This window comes from Rissa tridactyla, chromosome 12, assembly GCF_028500815.1.
Source record: "Rissa tridactyla isolate bRisTri1 chromosome 12, bRisTri1.patW.cur.20221130, whole genome shotgun sequence".
NCBI lineage: Eukaryota > Metazoa > Chordata > Aves > Charadriiformes > Laridae > Rissa > Rissa tridactyla.
In genome coordinates, this window is record NC_071477.1 from 6,343,337 (window position 1) to 6,360,161 (window position 16,825).

Here is a 16,825-nt window from a genome sequence, read left to right on the forward strand (position 1 = left end):
TAAGTGGTGTTCCGTGGAAATCCAGCTGCTGTCATTGCTACAAACGCTGAAAACCATCACACTTGATCTTCTTCAAGTTAAATTATATAATGACTTCCACAAGTAATTCTATTCATGAAGGTCCATAAAGCAGGTTAGGGAATGAAAAAGATGACCCTGTCTTTACAGTAGAGTGTGTAGTACCTTTTTATTAATTTCCATTCGTATTACATCACTTTACTTTGGCTGAGTAGTCTGCATTTCTGCACTCCCCGTCAGAACGTATGAACACTGCGCCAGGCTCGTGAACGGAGGTACAGGCTGTATCACTGAGCAGGAGCCACATCAAGCATCACAAATCCCTTGATGTCTGAAAAACGCTTGCAAACCAAGTCCACCTGAAGCTGCCTGGTTCCGCTCTTGTAGGGAATGATTTCAAATTCAACTGTTGAGCTCTCCATGGGGGCCATTCTTGCCACGCTAAAAGAGAGAATACATGTGTAAGTTCAAGCAGGTGAAAAATTCTTGCTACGTATTCTTCAGAGCCCCCAAATCTGACAGTATGGAAAGGAAGAGCCAGAGTAAGTGGCTGCTGTGTTTGTAGGCTCCTAGCACTGGTGGACATAGCCTTCCATGTTCACAGCCCACACAGCACTACCCTTGAAGAACTAATCAAGCTGTAACGGATGTGGGGGAATAATTGCAGTTCTCAACCCGTGATAGAGAATTAGGGGTTGTATCATGAGGGCAAAAGGTACTGAGCGCCTGAGGAACGATCAGAAGGGTGATCTTTAGAAGAGCCCAAATCCTGCTGCACATAATACCCTCAACACTCACAACATTACAGTACTCTAGATACAATCATGCTGTATTTTGGTGTGGTAAATATAATTGCCTGTTGATTTTATGTCCATGGTTAGAAATGACTCTTGGCTGTCCAACACAAGGAGGCTGATGGTAGCACCAAGAAACAGAAAGAACGGGGGAAAAGGGCCTCTCTGCTCTAAGGAGGTACCGAAGCTGAGCACTCCCGATGCTGGTAGGGCAAGTTAAGGTTCAAGGTCAGGATCTAGACCTGAATTTTGTATTCAATGTAAATAAAGCCTCAGTGATTCATATCATTATCCATATTTTGCTATCTTTTTTTGTTTTATTTTCCCTCTCACAGGTTCTTGGTGCTAACTCCCCCTGCATAAATATTTTGGAGACTTTAAAAAATGTTTTTAAACTAATAACCATGGAGGAGATGGGAGAACAATTTCTTATTGGTACGATATCAGTGGACACATTTTTAAGATATTTCATTACAGTGTATGTCCTGGCTCTATAGTAATTTAATATCTGAGGGCAAAAGGGATCATCATTTTCTCTCTTATCCTTCAAGGATTGATTGGTTTTCCTTTTGCAAACCACAAAAAGAGGAAAGTTTTAAAATTTTTGGCCTTTATATAATCCAGTCACTAAATACAGCACTTCGGGTTACATGCTGTTAAAAGCAGGCCATCTCTCCACTCCCTGAGCATTCTGTAATTCAAAGCTTGGCAAAGGAGGTGTGAAAAACTCCAACTTGTACACAGAGAGTACTCACATGATGGTATTTTGCCTAAGGTTGGTGCAAACAAAAGTCATGGGGTTAACAGAATCTTTTTTAAAAAAACCCACTTTTATTCCAGATTTCCCACCAAAGGGAACCAGTTATTAGCTAGAAATAGCATGTACGTACTTGATTCTGAGTTGTTCTTTGAGCAGGCCACTACCTTCTGCTCTCAGCACGCAGTCTGTCACCACCTCAGACAGGGGGTTGGTGAATGTCACCTGGACGTTAACAGGCTCGTGTACCACCGCTGGACCAAGGACCTACAGAGAGAAAACATTCTGCTCAGCCGCGGCATTAGTCTCACTTTTTTCTCATGGTTTTCTCTTTTCATTCCCATTGCAAACCACTTACCCTCTTGGGATCTCCTGGACAGGAAGGAGCCAGGAATTAACACATGTACATATTTTTGGGCATCAGAGTTCAGGCTTGGATCAGCCATCCAGTGTGGCTGAGAAAGAACAAACTACTGTAGAATCTGCCATTTCGTCTTAACTTTTTAACTAGGTCAGTGTATGGTGTTATGTGTAACACCGTGTATGGTACTTATCAGAGCGAGAACAGAATAAGAATGCAAATATGAACTTGGCATATACGGCTAACTACTGTAGGCAGCTTTAGTCAAATTAGCTTCAGTTAGGCTAAATGAAAGGTTTAGGATAAGAAAACATTGGAGGTGTGAGACAGAGGCGAATTGTGGTGTCTCAGGCAAAAAAAAATAGAACGCCAAGCAGCAAATAAACATACTCATTACCTTATTTTGACTGAGATAAAGTGGAATTGGTGTATCTTTGTAGATAATGTAATATTAATTAGCATAATGGAGAAGTCCAGCACCCCAGTTGCGTTTCTCTGTTATTGACTGTATGTTTATACAGAAGTTTCAATCAACAGAAACATAAACCCTTCCTGAAACTTAGTCACAGAACTGAAGTAATTTAATTGAGGTGCCAGCCCTATATGAGCCGACTCTGCTACTTGCATGATACAGCGCAGAAGGCTTTTTACAAAGTCTCACTAGAACTTGGTATTCAGAAATCGCTGGACCTACAAAAATCCAGACTTTTTATTCCTGTGTGTAACTTTGCTTTTCCTGTATGGTGCTAGCAGAGTGGTTTGGGTTAGCTGATCTAGTCCAGAGGCTCTGAAGGACTCTGCGAATTATCGTACTCCCTCTGTGTTGTTTACACTGCAGTAGGTAGATGGCACTTGATCCCGTCTCTGATACAGCGCGTGAATGCGCCGAACTGTCCGAAACAAGTTATGCGAGTTGGTGTGGACGTGATGGGCCAGGCAAACCCCCGACTGTCCCCGGGCAGACAGAGCGCGAGGTCTTTCGTGTAGGCTGAGAATTGCTTTTTATCCACTGTACAACATTTGCCAGAAGTAATTCTGAAGCAGGGGAAAAAAAAAAGCCTCCAGTTCTAATTATTAAACATTTGGGAAGATGTTATAGAAGGTGAAAAGTGCCACTTTTCCTGATAAGGTGAAAGAACTTCCTTGAATATCAGTAATTAGCCTCACAGCCCCAGGTATTATCAGCTAGTCAGTGAAGATGTCTTTGGTAAAAATCAGGCTTTCTAAATAAACTGGAAGAGAATGATCATACTGCCCTGACAAAGTGGAGTCCTAGATGTGGACTAGACCTGTCTCTCTGTCTGTCTCTCTGGAGATAATCTTACCTTGTACCCCTGAGAACTTTATCAGTGCCAAGGATACCACAGCACAGCTATGCCTTGGAAAGGTTTGCTTTTCCTTCGTGTATTTCATTTCACTTGTGTCATACAGGCGATTACTACAGCAACAAGGTCAAATCACCCTCAGGCATGATTTCTCTTCCCACACTCCTTCCCATGAGGAGCAGCTGGAGTAAGGATCCTTGTTGCTGCTTCTCAGCATGTCTTTCTAGGGACACAAAGGGGACCGGCTTTTACCTTGATGGTGAGAAAAGGATCCTGAAGTACAATATCCTTCTCCACCAGAAGCGAGGCTCCCGGCTTGGTTTTACACACAGCAGTCACTAGGATCTTCCTGTCATCCATCAGAGAGTTTTTATACTGGGAGTAGGAGATCTTAAATGAAATCTCTTTCACTGGAATGGAAATAGAAATAGAATTTTCCCTTTTTTTTGTGTCTAAGTACCAGCTATCTGTAATCTACCCATGTTTTCAGGAGCAAGGATGCTATTGCCCTAGGGCTGTCCATTTGTGGGTGTTGACAGCCAGTAGACAGGAATGATGCTTGTGGGTGACTTCTACTTACATTCACATCAAACACTAAATGACCAGGCACAGTTCTGTAGCTGGAGAGTTCTGGGGATGGATGTATGTGGTAACCCTTGCTGGTGGCTTTTTCATTTATCTGAGGAGCATTTAATGCTCCTTCCTTGCAAAGAAAGCGTAAGTGCAAAGATGGTTGGTTGAAATGCCCGTGCTAATGCAGCCGTTCAGCCTCTGCCTTAAAGCCTCTGCTGCCAAAGGCATGGGCTTATGGCTCCCCATTAATTTGCCTTTTTACTTTGCTTCTGGGGAGCTGGTAGCTGAGTAGTGTCTGGTGTGTGCCTCTTAGTTGTTCTCTCTTAACAAAAAAGGTCATAATGTAGAACTAATAGTGGCTGTGCTGGGTCAGACAAAAGGTCACCCAGCTCAGTATCGTTTCTGACAGTGCCCCAAACCAAATGCTTAAGACAGGGCAAATATGTATGTTTCTCTTCCCCTGAATACCCTTAACCTCCAACCTGTGCAGGTCACGTACTTCTTGAGCTGTTCATTATTTCTATGTGATTTGGCGACAAAACAAAGCTATGCCTTGTCCTAAGCTGTAAGAAAATTAGAATTACCTTCTTCAGATCCAAGTTTAATAGACCTCGACAACTGCAAAATCTCTGCTTTTGGTCTTCTGGTGTAGAGAATGGCTGAAGCCCTCAGTTTAACCTTTATGGTCTTGACATCTGAGATCAAGTTCCTGAGTGCCAACGTAAGGAGAATATCCTGGCCGATTACAGGAGATGCATCAAGGATCAGCTTCCCTGAGATAGTGGGTTTTCGTGCAGGCTGTCTCAGTGCTGCTGAAGGTCGTCTTCCAGGTCTTGTAATTTTGGCTTTTTTTCCAGTGCTTCTCACACCAAGCAGCTTCAGTGCTTTTTTATACACCCGCCTTTCTTTCAAGGATCCTGCTTTGAAAGATGACATGGTCAGAGATCTTACGCGTGCTGGAGAGAGTACAATGCAGCCACGATACGGTTCAGGAAAGCCGGGGAGGACAAAGATACACAGGAGGAGAAAGTGAGGTCTAACCGAAATGCTAATTTTGACACAAATGCAAATGAATGCCTGTCAGCTTTAGCTGGCTGTTCATGGGCACCTCTTAGAAGCTGTGAGCAGTAGAAAGATGACTCCTGGGAGAGCTCAGTTCTGCAGAGGCTGGGACAATTGCCATCTCTGCTGAAATTAAGATGGGAAAAAAAATCCTTTTGAAGAAACTCTCCCCAAACAAGTCTCCAGAATGGCTATTGCTGCATGTCATAACAGAAATATTCTCACCAGTCGATCAGAACAGCTGGGACAGAATGTTTTACAGAAGTAGCTTTGACTTTGTATTGAATAAGTCCGTATTTCATCAAGGGCCACAAAGGCCATGGTGAATCACTGTCAGCTGGCAATGAGCCCTAAGATTTTGAAAAGTCACAATTACTTTGCTCCAAAAGAAGTAAACAAATTAAGTCAGGGCTCGATCCAACAAAGGCCTGAATTCTTTTCACTTCCGACCATCAGTAGCAAGAAAACTGTAATAAAGAATTTACCTTCCGGATATTTGTAATTAGCAGTGACATCCACACGGGAGTTGGTGCCCACTGCTTTGGTGCTGATAAATTTTCCAATCTTCTTAGTATCAGAATAAATTCTCTCTTTTCTTTTCTTGCTATAGTGAATCCAAGTAACATAGTCAGCGTTTACTGCTGCAAACACAAATGAGCTGTCATAATCCAGGTTCACATGCCCTTCCTTAATGGCTCTGGTGGAGGCAGGACCACACTGATAGATGCCTGTATTAGAGAGAGGGAGAAGTTAAATGACAGCCTATTGCGAAAGAACACAAATCCTCCTGCTGACAGCAAGAGGGAGAGGTAGTCTCTCCAAAGACGTGTTTGAATGAAGTGCATTGTTTCTATGTGCATTACGGTAACAGCATGGCCAGAGATTCCACATGCATTTTCTATCACACGGCAGGAGCAGAGAGGAGGTTGTGAGGCTAATAAGGTGTAGGGAGAGCTAACACTTCTTATGATGTGTGCTATGCCAAATGTTCTAACCCTCCGAAGCTTGCAAGGCTGTGTGTAAGCTGGCTGGAGAAAGGAGAGGGGAGGCTGGGAGCCGTCAGAAGTACCATCAGACTGACGAGATGTGAGTCATCAATGCTGCACGTGCGTTGAGAAGAACCAGGAAGCTAAATTCGGTAAAGATAACAGTGGGGAATGAGAAGCAGTTTATCTGGAGTTTGATGGGATTTAAATGGGCAAGTAAATGAATCTTTCGATGGAGCTCATCAAACTAGATCAATGGAGTTGTGTCTGTGTTAGTAAATAAAATCAGAGCCAAAGTGTGAACCATTGGTCACCCACACTGTTTACTTGCTAGCTTTTTCCCCCCTTGTCAATGAGGAAGTTTTCAGACAGTGGCTGTGAAGAATTCAGGGAATGGGGCAGACCAGGGTTTGTTCCCAGCAGGGTGTGCTGTTATTTTGGTCTGGGAGAGGGAATTGAAACACAGAAAATTCCATTTAAATATAAGAAAAAAAACCTTTTTCTACGAGGGTGGTCAAACTCTGCAGCAGTTTGCCCAGAGAGCTTGTGGAGTCTCCATCCCATGAAATATTCAAACCCAACTGGACGTGGTCCTGAGAAACCTGTTCTGATTGACCCTGTGCTGAGCAGGGGGTTGGAGTAAACAAACTCTAAAAGTTCCTTCCAACCGTAGCTATTCTATGTCATTTTATGAGTCTGTGTAATGCTAGGGGCTAAGAAAAGCAAGGGTGAGATAAGTGAATTGCTTTTGAGGAGGCAGAGAATCAAAAGCAAGGTAAGAATTAGTGTGCTGTTAGGCAATCCAGAGCCTGACAGAAAAGCACCCTACTGGAGACTGATATGGGTGTTGCTTTTCTTGCGCGCCTGAATTAATCTACATCTCCAGGGAGTAGATAGAAGAGGGTTGTCCTGAAATTTCAGTAGCAATCTTCAGGAGTAACAATATCTACAGCTTTTTATATTTACAACAGTGTTACCTTTGCTTTTTTCCTGGGGCGTTGCATCCAGAACCTGCCATCCATCATAAAAAGAGCCAAGATCTCTTCTAATGAACCAGCTTTCATTCCAGACGTGGAAATTCCTGTATGGGAGGTAGAATAGGGAATCTATCATTCATGCAATTAATTTTATATTGAAAGATTTGGATACATTTCTCATGCAAGCATAAAATAACCCTAGTCAAGGGAAGGAAAACTCTGTGGAGAGACTGTCTCCTTTCTTGAGTACCTCTTTCCACCTCTTTGCCAGCTTTTTGTGTTCAGATCTCTGAGAAATGTTGGGATGTTATGAAAAAAATAATGTTAAAAGGAAAATAATTAATTGCCGAGTCAAGGATTAAATTCTGGATGTTCCAGAACAACATGCTGTACAGCCCAAGGCCTCCTGCGCACATTGCCATCTGTGGGTATTTATCCGCGGTTGCTTTCTACTTCGTGTCACCCTTGTCGCATTCAGTCCACATGGCGCGAGGTGTTTGGTGACTGAAGCACTGATGCATGTGGTACAACACACATGTGCACTTGTTGGTCAAAAGCATAATTTTTCACAGCTTTTCTGAGATGAAGCAGCATGTTCTTCCTAAGGGATGGGATGAAATTTTTCTCAGCTGCATTAAATATGTTACCTTTGTTTTAGAACCTCTCGCTATTGTGCAAGGGATGTATAATGGTAACGATGAAAGCCTGAGACAATCAACCCCACGTAGCACGGGAGCTGGGTCTAAAACTTTTGGGCTCCTGAGAGTGCTCTGCTCCAGGAATCGAGGGACAAGCTGATATCAGTTTGGGGCAAGAGGTTAATCACTCTTCAACTCTTTTTGGAAAAATTTAAACTTTCAGACAGTAGAGACAGAATTAGCAGTTATATTTTCAAAATACATGCTGAATAGCAATGGTACAAATATCTCCTCAGTTAATTCTTCAGAATGATGAAACTAAGCACGAACTGTGTTTCTGAGCACTGCTGATTCTTTGTTATGGGGTTTTATATCACTGGGAGCATGAGGTTGGGGTGGTTTTTCAGGAGCATGATTCTAGATCTTTTAATTAGAGGAGAATATAATGGAAGAAATACTAAGAAAAAAAAGTTATATTTACCACACACTGTCTTCACTCAAGTCCAGGGTCTTTCCGGAAACGTCAATGTACTTATCAATACTCAGATTTATATTCGTGTCATGGGCAGAGTTGAAGTTTGTAATAACACGAGTAGGTATTCCCAAGGATCTCAGAACTGCGATACAGAATACCATAAAAGTTCTGTAAATCTATTTTACAGGTATGTAGAAAGTATTTTTCTGTTTCTCTTGGCAAAGCAGGCTAGTGTGTATGTTTTCAGTGGGGAAACAAACCCTCAGAAACTTCTTTCTCAGACACGATGTGTCACAGTCGTTGTGCCCAATTGCTCTGAAGACAGTTCTGCTCACAGGACATTCTTAGCTGCCATGTCCTTTTTAATAAGAGTTAGATTAACCCATTTATTTTAATCCTTCGTTCTTCATCCTGTTCTCTCTCCCATTTTCTCCCTGAGTTTCTTTCTCTGTTACCTGCTTCATTTTCCTCTTCCTCTCCGAGACGTACCTCTCCATTGCATTGGTTTTCCTTTGTATTTTCCCCAAAGTGACTCATGTCTCCCAGAGCAGCTCTGAATGGAAACTGCTAGGATGAAATGCTTTGCCCGACTTGCAGCTCCCTTTACAGGTCTTCAGACCTGTGATTTGTTTTTGCGTCACCAGTAGGTAAGGCACAACAGTAGAAAGCTGGCATTGTGAGGAGACAGACTTAAAAGAGCACTGATTTTCTTTGAATCCTAACTTTGAAACAGGAAAACTCGCTCTTTTCACCATCCCAGCCTGGCAAACCACTTTGCATTTTGTTTGATGACTCACAAGACTGGGGTACAGTATAACTCAGGCTGTTTAAAATGGAAGAAAATAACGCTTCATGCATGGAGAGCACAGGTTCTTCACTCTCTCTGCCGAAGCTGAAACAGCTTCAACAATAACATCACAAAGTTAAAACTACAGAAATTCTAGTAAGCTTCCTTTCTGATAGTGTTCTTCATCCCTTCGTGTTTACCTGTGCACATTACTCCTGCAAAGACCCAGCACTGGCCATACCGGACAGGTTTGTATCTCCCCCTGTACCACTTCCGAAGGATGGTCACGCTGCCGCTCCACTGCAGGGGGTTGGTTCCTGAGCGGTACTTTCCGTTCCACTTCCCTTCCACTACTCCTTTTTCGTCATTGCTGTTAACCTGAAAGAGGTGAAATTGCCTAAAGCGAGTGCTGTCTAAAAGGGTGAAAAGGACCACAGCTATAAAGGAGGCATCTCAGATAAGGAATGTGTTAAGGCATGGCTTATCTATAAAATGGAAAATTTTTCGGTTGCCTAGTTGTGCATTTCTATGTTTGTGAGGATGGGGGGGTGTTGAGGAGGTGTAACTATTTGTGGAAGGGAATGCACACCAGCCTCGCTGAACGAATCCCCCTTAAGTGAAGAATACTAAATACATATATTAAGTGCAGCCATACCAACACCAGTTTTCCAAAATATTTCATGCTTCTTTTGGTGTTCGAATGAGTTAGCAAATGATTTCAGAATGGACACAGGCTTTCAAATTTACTGAAAAGATCTAATGGACTGATAATCTATTAGGAAAATACATCTGAGATTCAATGTTCCCCAAAAGTTCTTGGAAGTGTTCCTTCAGTTATGAGCAAACTTTTGGGAAGAAGGTAAATTAAACTTTAGGGGTATTTTTCCTTGAGAATAAATCTCCATTTTACCTCTTCTGTAGCTATTTTGTCGAGGAAAATTAGCTACTCCTATAAAACGTTGAGGCATTCACAATAAAGCATTGGGGTTTTTGTTAGTAGGTGCATTGTACAGCCGTAACTAATTGGTGACTTTACCATAGCACTGATAACCCTGCTCACGTAGATGGGATTGTTTCGGTTGGATACATCGACAGCTGGATCTTCGTGGTGGTTCAGGCTTCGATCCAGTATAGACAGAGAGATATCAAGGATACCCTCTTCAAACTGAAATCAAAACAAGCGATATATTAAAGGCTAATTCAAAAATAAACCCAAGGATAGACTCCCCACCTATTTTCCTTCTCCTGGCACAATAGGATGATGTTGGTGATATACGCATTTTCTGTACTTTTAAAGAAAATAAGGCCAAGAAGAAAGCATAAGCACTGGGCTGCTGACTCTCCATAGTATTTTAAAGACAGCATGTTTATGAGCATGGTTTGGGGCCACAGCTACCAGCATTCATGAAGACATTGTGTGACCTGGTGGAAGCGACAAGACCACCCCAGGTCTGTCTCAGCAGGCTCCGCACCATCCTGCATCCCACCATGCCCCTGCAGGTACCCTTCCGCTATGAAACCTTCACTCCGATGGGCTGCCTTCACCGTGTATCAGATGATCTGAACTGAAAAATACCCCACAAAAATAATTATTGTGGATGAGGGTCACAGAGGCACTGTGTTGGGCCCAGAGAACACCAGAGTGAAGCGCTGGGCTGTATGGATGTGGTCAGGCAAGGACGCCACTTCGCCTCCGAGACAGAGAGCAGATCTGGCCCTGTTTCCTTCATTAGTGTAAAAGTAGCCACAGTGATCAGGAGGGCTAATGGAAGTGCTGTTTGTGCAACTGCTGGTGCAGGTGTAAGGCATGAAGTGGTGAGGAATGGTTTTGACTGGCCCAGGGAGTTGCAGGATGGCTGTGTGGCTGCAGGAGGGCTGTAGTTAGGACTGTAGTTGTAGCAGCTGTGCTTAGAAGGCCAAACTGATCTTCAAAAATTCCAACTCATGTTGTTTCAGTTGAATAGATTTGGGATATCCTTTTAGCGTCTTCTGCCGCTTTACCAACCAACCGTGTCAATATTTAGATGTACGAGCCTTGCAATACCTAGAGGTTAACATTGGAGTGGATTCCTTTGCCCTTTACCAGGGTGAAGAAATGAGTAGAATTTTACCAGTTCGTGTAATAGGCAGAAGAAAACTAAAATTGTGCTTTGTTTCTTTTATTTCTGTATTAGCACATGCCAGGACAGGGGAAATGATCCTGATGCTGCTGTAATAAGTGAGACATACATCTGCAAGAAAATAATAAGTGAGAGCAGAATACTGAACTCTTATACTATGAGGTAATGATTCAGTCTCCTCAAGAGCCTATTTACCCACTGTTCTTATTTTCAAAGTTCTGGAATAGGTGATGCTCTTTACCTGTCCATAGTTCCAAGCTTCTTGTTGAATACGTTTTTCCAATCCCTGAAATATGATTCCACTGTCATTCAGGACATACTCCCGTCGCTCCTTTTCATTAGCCATATAGACGTCATCATCTAGAAGCAGAATGAGACACACTGGCTGAACGGGGAGTTGTTTTGCTGTAACTGAAAATCTCACTTCAAGGGGAGTTCTAGGGAACAGGTCGGGCTGTCTGTGCTTTCAGGGTTAGGACTCCCTGCTGTTCCTCTGTAATCATTTAGAGAGGGAATAAAAGAAGCACGAAGTTCCTTTGAGGCGAACTGACTATGCTCCTGTCCCTTCTCTAATCTCAGTCTGTGTCTTACTGGTAGATATTGCTTGGTTTACAACTGAACCCAAGTATCAGAGGGGAAAAAAATTATAGAATAAATATTTGGAATGTTCCTTGCCCCCGATTTCTTATTCTACAAGCAAGAGGCTGGATCTTTGATGCATTGCAGCACTGAAGAAGGGGCAAAAACATGATCCTTGATGCTGAGCTTTACTGTGACACCCAGATTTCCTGGCTGAGACAATGAGTTATGTGAAGGACACGACACATCAAAACATACTTGGACACCAGGGATTGAAGAGTAGCACAAACTGGCCCAGGAGTGTTGAAGAGACCTTGTGGTTCCCAGAAACCATCTGGAGTTTGAGTTTGTATCGTCCGATGACAGCGTCGGCTGGGCTGGATATTGTGAAGTTGATGCATCCGGGCTCGCTGGGCTCCCGGGTTGCACTCCAGCCGCTGGCACTCTCCTCGGAAAGCCTGAATACGGCCTTGGTCTGCTGTGATTCCGATGGGGATGGTCCTGCCAGAGGAAACAGGGACAGCAACTCTGAATGACAGCTGTGGGTGACGAACTTGGGGTCAGCGATGATCTCCGTTCCATATTTTTTTTAATGACTACATTGAAAGAGTTTGCAGCTTATCAGCTTGAATGCTTATTCGGTGTAAACTAGCTGTGCTCCCATCCATAGGATCAGACTATGCAGCCCTCTGCGTCGTGTGCAGGGCCCAGTAAAAGTGAGTACACCTGTAATCATTCTATGAGTGAGGACGCCTGCTCTCCTGAAAACCTGACAGTTCAAAGATATGTAGTCAGGATGAGCCACGCATTGTAATACACATTTCATTAAGAGTTAGCAGCTGCCTGGAGAATTTTTGGAGAAGGCTTTTGGGAAGATACAGATAGGAGTCTGATAAAAGGGGTCGTGTAGGCTCTTCTAGTAACAGGGAACACATGAAGTTAATCAAGGGGAGTTTAAACAGGTGAAGTAGAGTCAGGAGAGGAGACAAGTGGGGGATGATGGTCTGGGGGAGGCTGAGCTGTGAAATGCTCAGGGAACTGCAGAACAAAGACGACTTGCAGCGTTGCAGGTAGGTCTGCAGGAGCAGAGACAAGCTTGTTTTTAGAATGGGGCTGGCGCCTAACTTTCTATTAATTATTACCTTAACTGTCTATTGCCTTAAGGTACAGATTGAACTTTAGAATGGGAACTCCTAAGCCTAAAAAGACAATGAATCCTGAATGAAAGAGGATAAAGCTTAACGATGTGGGGATGGACCACGCAGAGCTGTAAGGCATTGGTGTTTTGGAGCTGGAGCGACTCAGAGGTGAGGTGAGTGCCATGGGGAAATTACCTGTGCTTGCAATAAAGGTGAAGTTGTCCCCAGGTTCTGCTGTTGTTTTGAGGTTCAGAGTGATGCTGAAGGCCTGTCCTCTCCTCAAGATTGCTTCTGTGCTGCTGTAATCAGCGGTATGGTGTGCAGCTTTGTTTAGTTTGGATTGCCAGTTGACGTCGGCTACTTTCAGGGCTAGAAAGGACACAAGGCAAGTTAATTAAAGCGTTGTTCCTTCAAACTTGTGCATCTCTTCAGCTTGTCTAATGCAGTCATTTTTGTTATATTTATATATACGTTCTAGGAAAACAGGAAAATCCACTGTTGTTATTAAAAATTGCAAAATAAACAACAACTTAAATGACCAGCTAAAATATCTTTTCTGCAGGCGTCTTTCAGAGACAGAAAAACCACCTCTTCAGAGAATTAATCTTTGATTTAATAAAATAAAATAACAAAACCCTGTTGTACTTCCGTAAGACTTTGTTAAAGTTTGAAGACTGTTCTGTTCCACCGTGTTCCCACTCTTTTTCTGTGGGAACCCCTAGTTCCCAGAATGCTTTCTGGCTGTACAGAAAGAAATATCAAAAATGTCACGAGCAAGTGCGTGTCTGATCCTGGAAATACTGTATGACAGATGATGAATAGAAAGCTACTATCTTCATTGTCAAACTTGCATGTTATCTTGTTGCATATCTTGTATCTCAGTTAATTTATAGTCTCATTGCTTGAAGCTGGGTGCTGTTTCTCTGTTGGGAAAAGATAACCAGCAGAGGACAGACGGTAGGATTAGGAGTGGTGTTTCTTGAGGCAGTGCTGTGGGTTGCTCTCTTGTATCATGATAGGTTGCCCACTATTTAAAATGGGACACTGAAGCACAGATTGCAAAAGCTTTCAACTTTTCTTGTTCCCCAATCAATTAAAAAACCAAACAACAACCAAAAAACAAACAAAAGCAAAGCAGAAAAAATACAGATCCCTCTATGAACACATGTGTTTGAGAAGTACCCTTCCCAAGTATGATATTCCAGAGGAATTTCATTTGAAGAACATCTCCATGGAAGCACCACATCCATGGTTTCACTGAACTAAGCTCACGGACTTGGTTTTAGCCACACCTTGAATCTCTTGCAATGAGATTCAGACCTGAGGGAATCCGTAGAGTTCTGCTATAGAAGTAGAGAATGTGGGATTTGAGTTTTCTGCTGTGTTTGCAGCACAGAATTCTATTCTGCGAAGCCTTGATGTAGCCATAATTATACTAATTTTTCAGATTTTTTGGAAGAAACATGAATGCGTACATGCAGTTCTGAGGCTGCAGTAAGTGCCTGGAGCGAGTTGCTTTCCTGTAGTCTGAGCATAAATATGTTTGAAATTTTTCAGTTAAGTGGAGGGTCATGTTTCAGACGTCACCTAGAGAAAAAAAATTCCATTGATAGGAGTGTGATGTTTGAGGCATGTGATGTAAAATATCTAGAAAGTTTCTTGCATGCATCATCACTTTGTTATTCTGGCTTAAACATGCTTAATTGAAAAGGACCTATAGAAAACAGCATTCTTACTATCAAGTGCTCTAATTTAAGAGTGAATTAGAACATGTTTCTGAAGGGCAGTTGGGTTCAGAGTTTGGAAAGAAATTAGCCTTGCAACACTTTGCCCATGTATGTCCCACCACTGTGTGTCCCGAAGCGCTCCCTGAGGCGGGCAGCGTGAGCATCATTGGTTGTGCAACGACGCAGATAACAGAGAGCATTTTGCATGTCTGCAAACAAAAATGTAGCACATATAGGATTTAATAGCAGCTGAGCCATGGGTTGGATACTGGCGGGACTCCGACTTTAAGGACCTAAATGGCACCGCTAAGACTTCGAGTGGAGTGTCAGAGGCAAAGACAAGATGTACGACAGAGTAAGAGCAGAGAAGTAGGAAGATAAAGGCGGCAGTGGTTATCGTTGGTTAGCTCTAAGGATTTACTGTGTTAACAGTTTGGTTTGCCTTGCAAAGTCCACGGTTACACAAGCATTTCTAGTGAATATGTGCTGGAGATCAGCAAAAAATGGCTTATGTATGTGGCAAGACCACAATAAAGCCTAATACCAGTCTCTTGTCTCTGCGTACTTCCAATTTCTCTTTGTTTTGATCTTCATAGTTTCAATTTAAATCTTATAATTTCTCTTTCTGCTTTCAGTATCTCTCTGTTGGAAAAAAATATTTTTAATAGTCCTGTCAACATACAATTGGACAAACTTCTTAAAAGTTGTTGTGTGTGTGTTTTGTCTGCTAATGGATAACGTTGGCAGCATGCTCATAAGCCAGTCTGCCGAATCGGTGATCACGGCTGAAAATGCCGATCGTTATACACACAGCGTTCTTGCTGTTGCCTCTGACAGAAAGCTGAAGCTATAATAGAAAAAAATCCTTAGGCTAAATTGTAGATAGACTCTGTGTGTGTGTGTATTATATGACCCTTCTTTCTAACTACAGATCTTTCCGGTCAGCTTGACAGCGAGAGCAAGTGCTAGAATATATACATAGAATACACAGATATTGGGACTGCACTTCAACGAAGCAGCGCGCAGGCTAACGCCGCCACTTTGTAGGGAGGTGAATGTGGGAGTCCAGAGGCCATGAAGTGACCCGTCTGAGGCCAGACATCAATTTGACATCAGAGAGGGATTAGAGCCTGGGACTTCTGTGCGGCAGTCTGATGCCCAAGTCACTAGCCAACAGTGTTGATTAGGTGGCTGCGAAAGCACTGTATAAAGTAGTTAATAGCCATATAGAAAAGAATATGTTCAAGAGCCATGATATGAAAAGAAACAAAAATAAATCAGTTTTAGTAGAATAACCCAAAAATGCATTTAACCTAAAAAGGGCTAAATTGCCAAGGGAACAACTAAATGTAATTTATCCTGTTTCCTCAGCAAATGTCACTCATCTGTATTGGAAGAGTGATGTCTGGAGCAATGAGGCTATTGTTAACTTACCCGCCATGAGGATTCTTTCTTCTTTTCCACACTTGTGCGTAGTTCAAGTTATGGATACAGAAGTGTGCAAGAACATTCTGAATCCTCTTCCACCAGCAGGAGCAATGAAAGACTTAGGACTCTTGACTTCACTACATAAAATAGAGTTTATACAAGATGGGTGTGACCTGTGGTTGCTAGTTACTGTTTTGGTAGTAATATCCTACGTAAGCATCTACTTATGACTACTTTAATTGCACAATCTTGAATCTAATTATGCTTATTTAAAACTGGTGAACAGCTGAGGAAAGATGATAAACACTATCCTGGTGTCTTAACTGCTAAGAGGGGAAAACGTTCCAAACTTGATCTGATGAAGGAAATATAGTCTGAAGTAGACAGAAGAAACTTAATTTTGGATGGTTTGGTTTGTGTCAGTTTAGGTTTTTGGAGACTGTGCAGAGGACGGGTACAGACAAACGTACATATTGTACAACGTGGATGTATGGGATGTGGAGTGATCGAAGTAGAGTTGTAATAATTAGTGTTACTGCTGCTCAGTACCATCATGGCTTTGCATAGCATAAACCACTTTTTTTTTTTTTCTTCTTCTTTTCTTTTTAAGGCAGGTCTGCCTGAAGATCTTTCACATAACTGCATGCAATTCATGCTTTCTTGGAAGCACATAGAGTTGTGGTGTGCTCATCCTCTGTTCCTGCCATGATTACGTACAATACGCATTTCTTACGCGTGAAGCAATACGTCCCCCTGAGGGGCCATTGCTGTGCAGTCACCTGCGCGTCAGGGACTTCTGTGAAGTACAGAGGAGCGTTTAAGGCTGCCTCTGCTTTTAATCACTCTTGTGTGTAGTTTGGCGTTCATAATACATGTTTCTCCGTAGCTGTTTGGCACGGCAGCTTGAGTTGGGCCCTGGAGGAAGCTACAGAGCTGTTGTGCTGGTGCGAGCCCTGCCCACTCTAATTACAGACACCCTGCTCCGCTCTGGAAGCTGCCTCGCGCTCGCTCCTCCCTCATCCTGTATCACAACTTATCTAGAAACAGGCCCTGCCAATTTGTCCTGAGAGGAGGTTGCA

The 16,825-nt window shown here is 42.8% G+C and overlaps 1 protein-coding gene across 1 annotated transcript; it reads right to left on the reverse strand.

Moving 5' to 3' along the window:
• Positions 1-305: 305 nt before the first annotated feature.
• On the reverse strand, positions 306-12,979 carry LOC128916595 (protein-glutamine gamma-glutamyltransferase 6-like; the record flags this gene model as incomplete). The annotated part of the gene is made up of 12 exons (XM_054218510.1): positions 306-459; positions 1,703-1,836; positions 3,508-3,665; positions 4,413-4,745; positions 5,376-5,618; positions 6,854-6,957; positions 7,973-8,108; positions 8,954-9,131; positions 9,790-9,918; positions 11,115-11,233; positions 11,711-11,953; positions 12,787-12,979. Coding segments are annotated over 12 exons (2,124 nt in total), but the record flags the coding sequence as incomplete, so codon positions are not given.
• Positions 12,980-16,825: the final 3,846 nt, after the last annotated feature.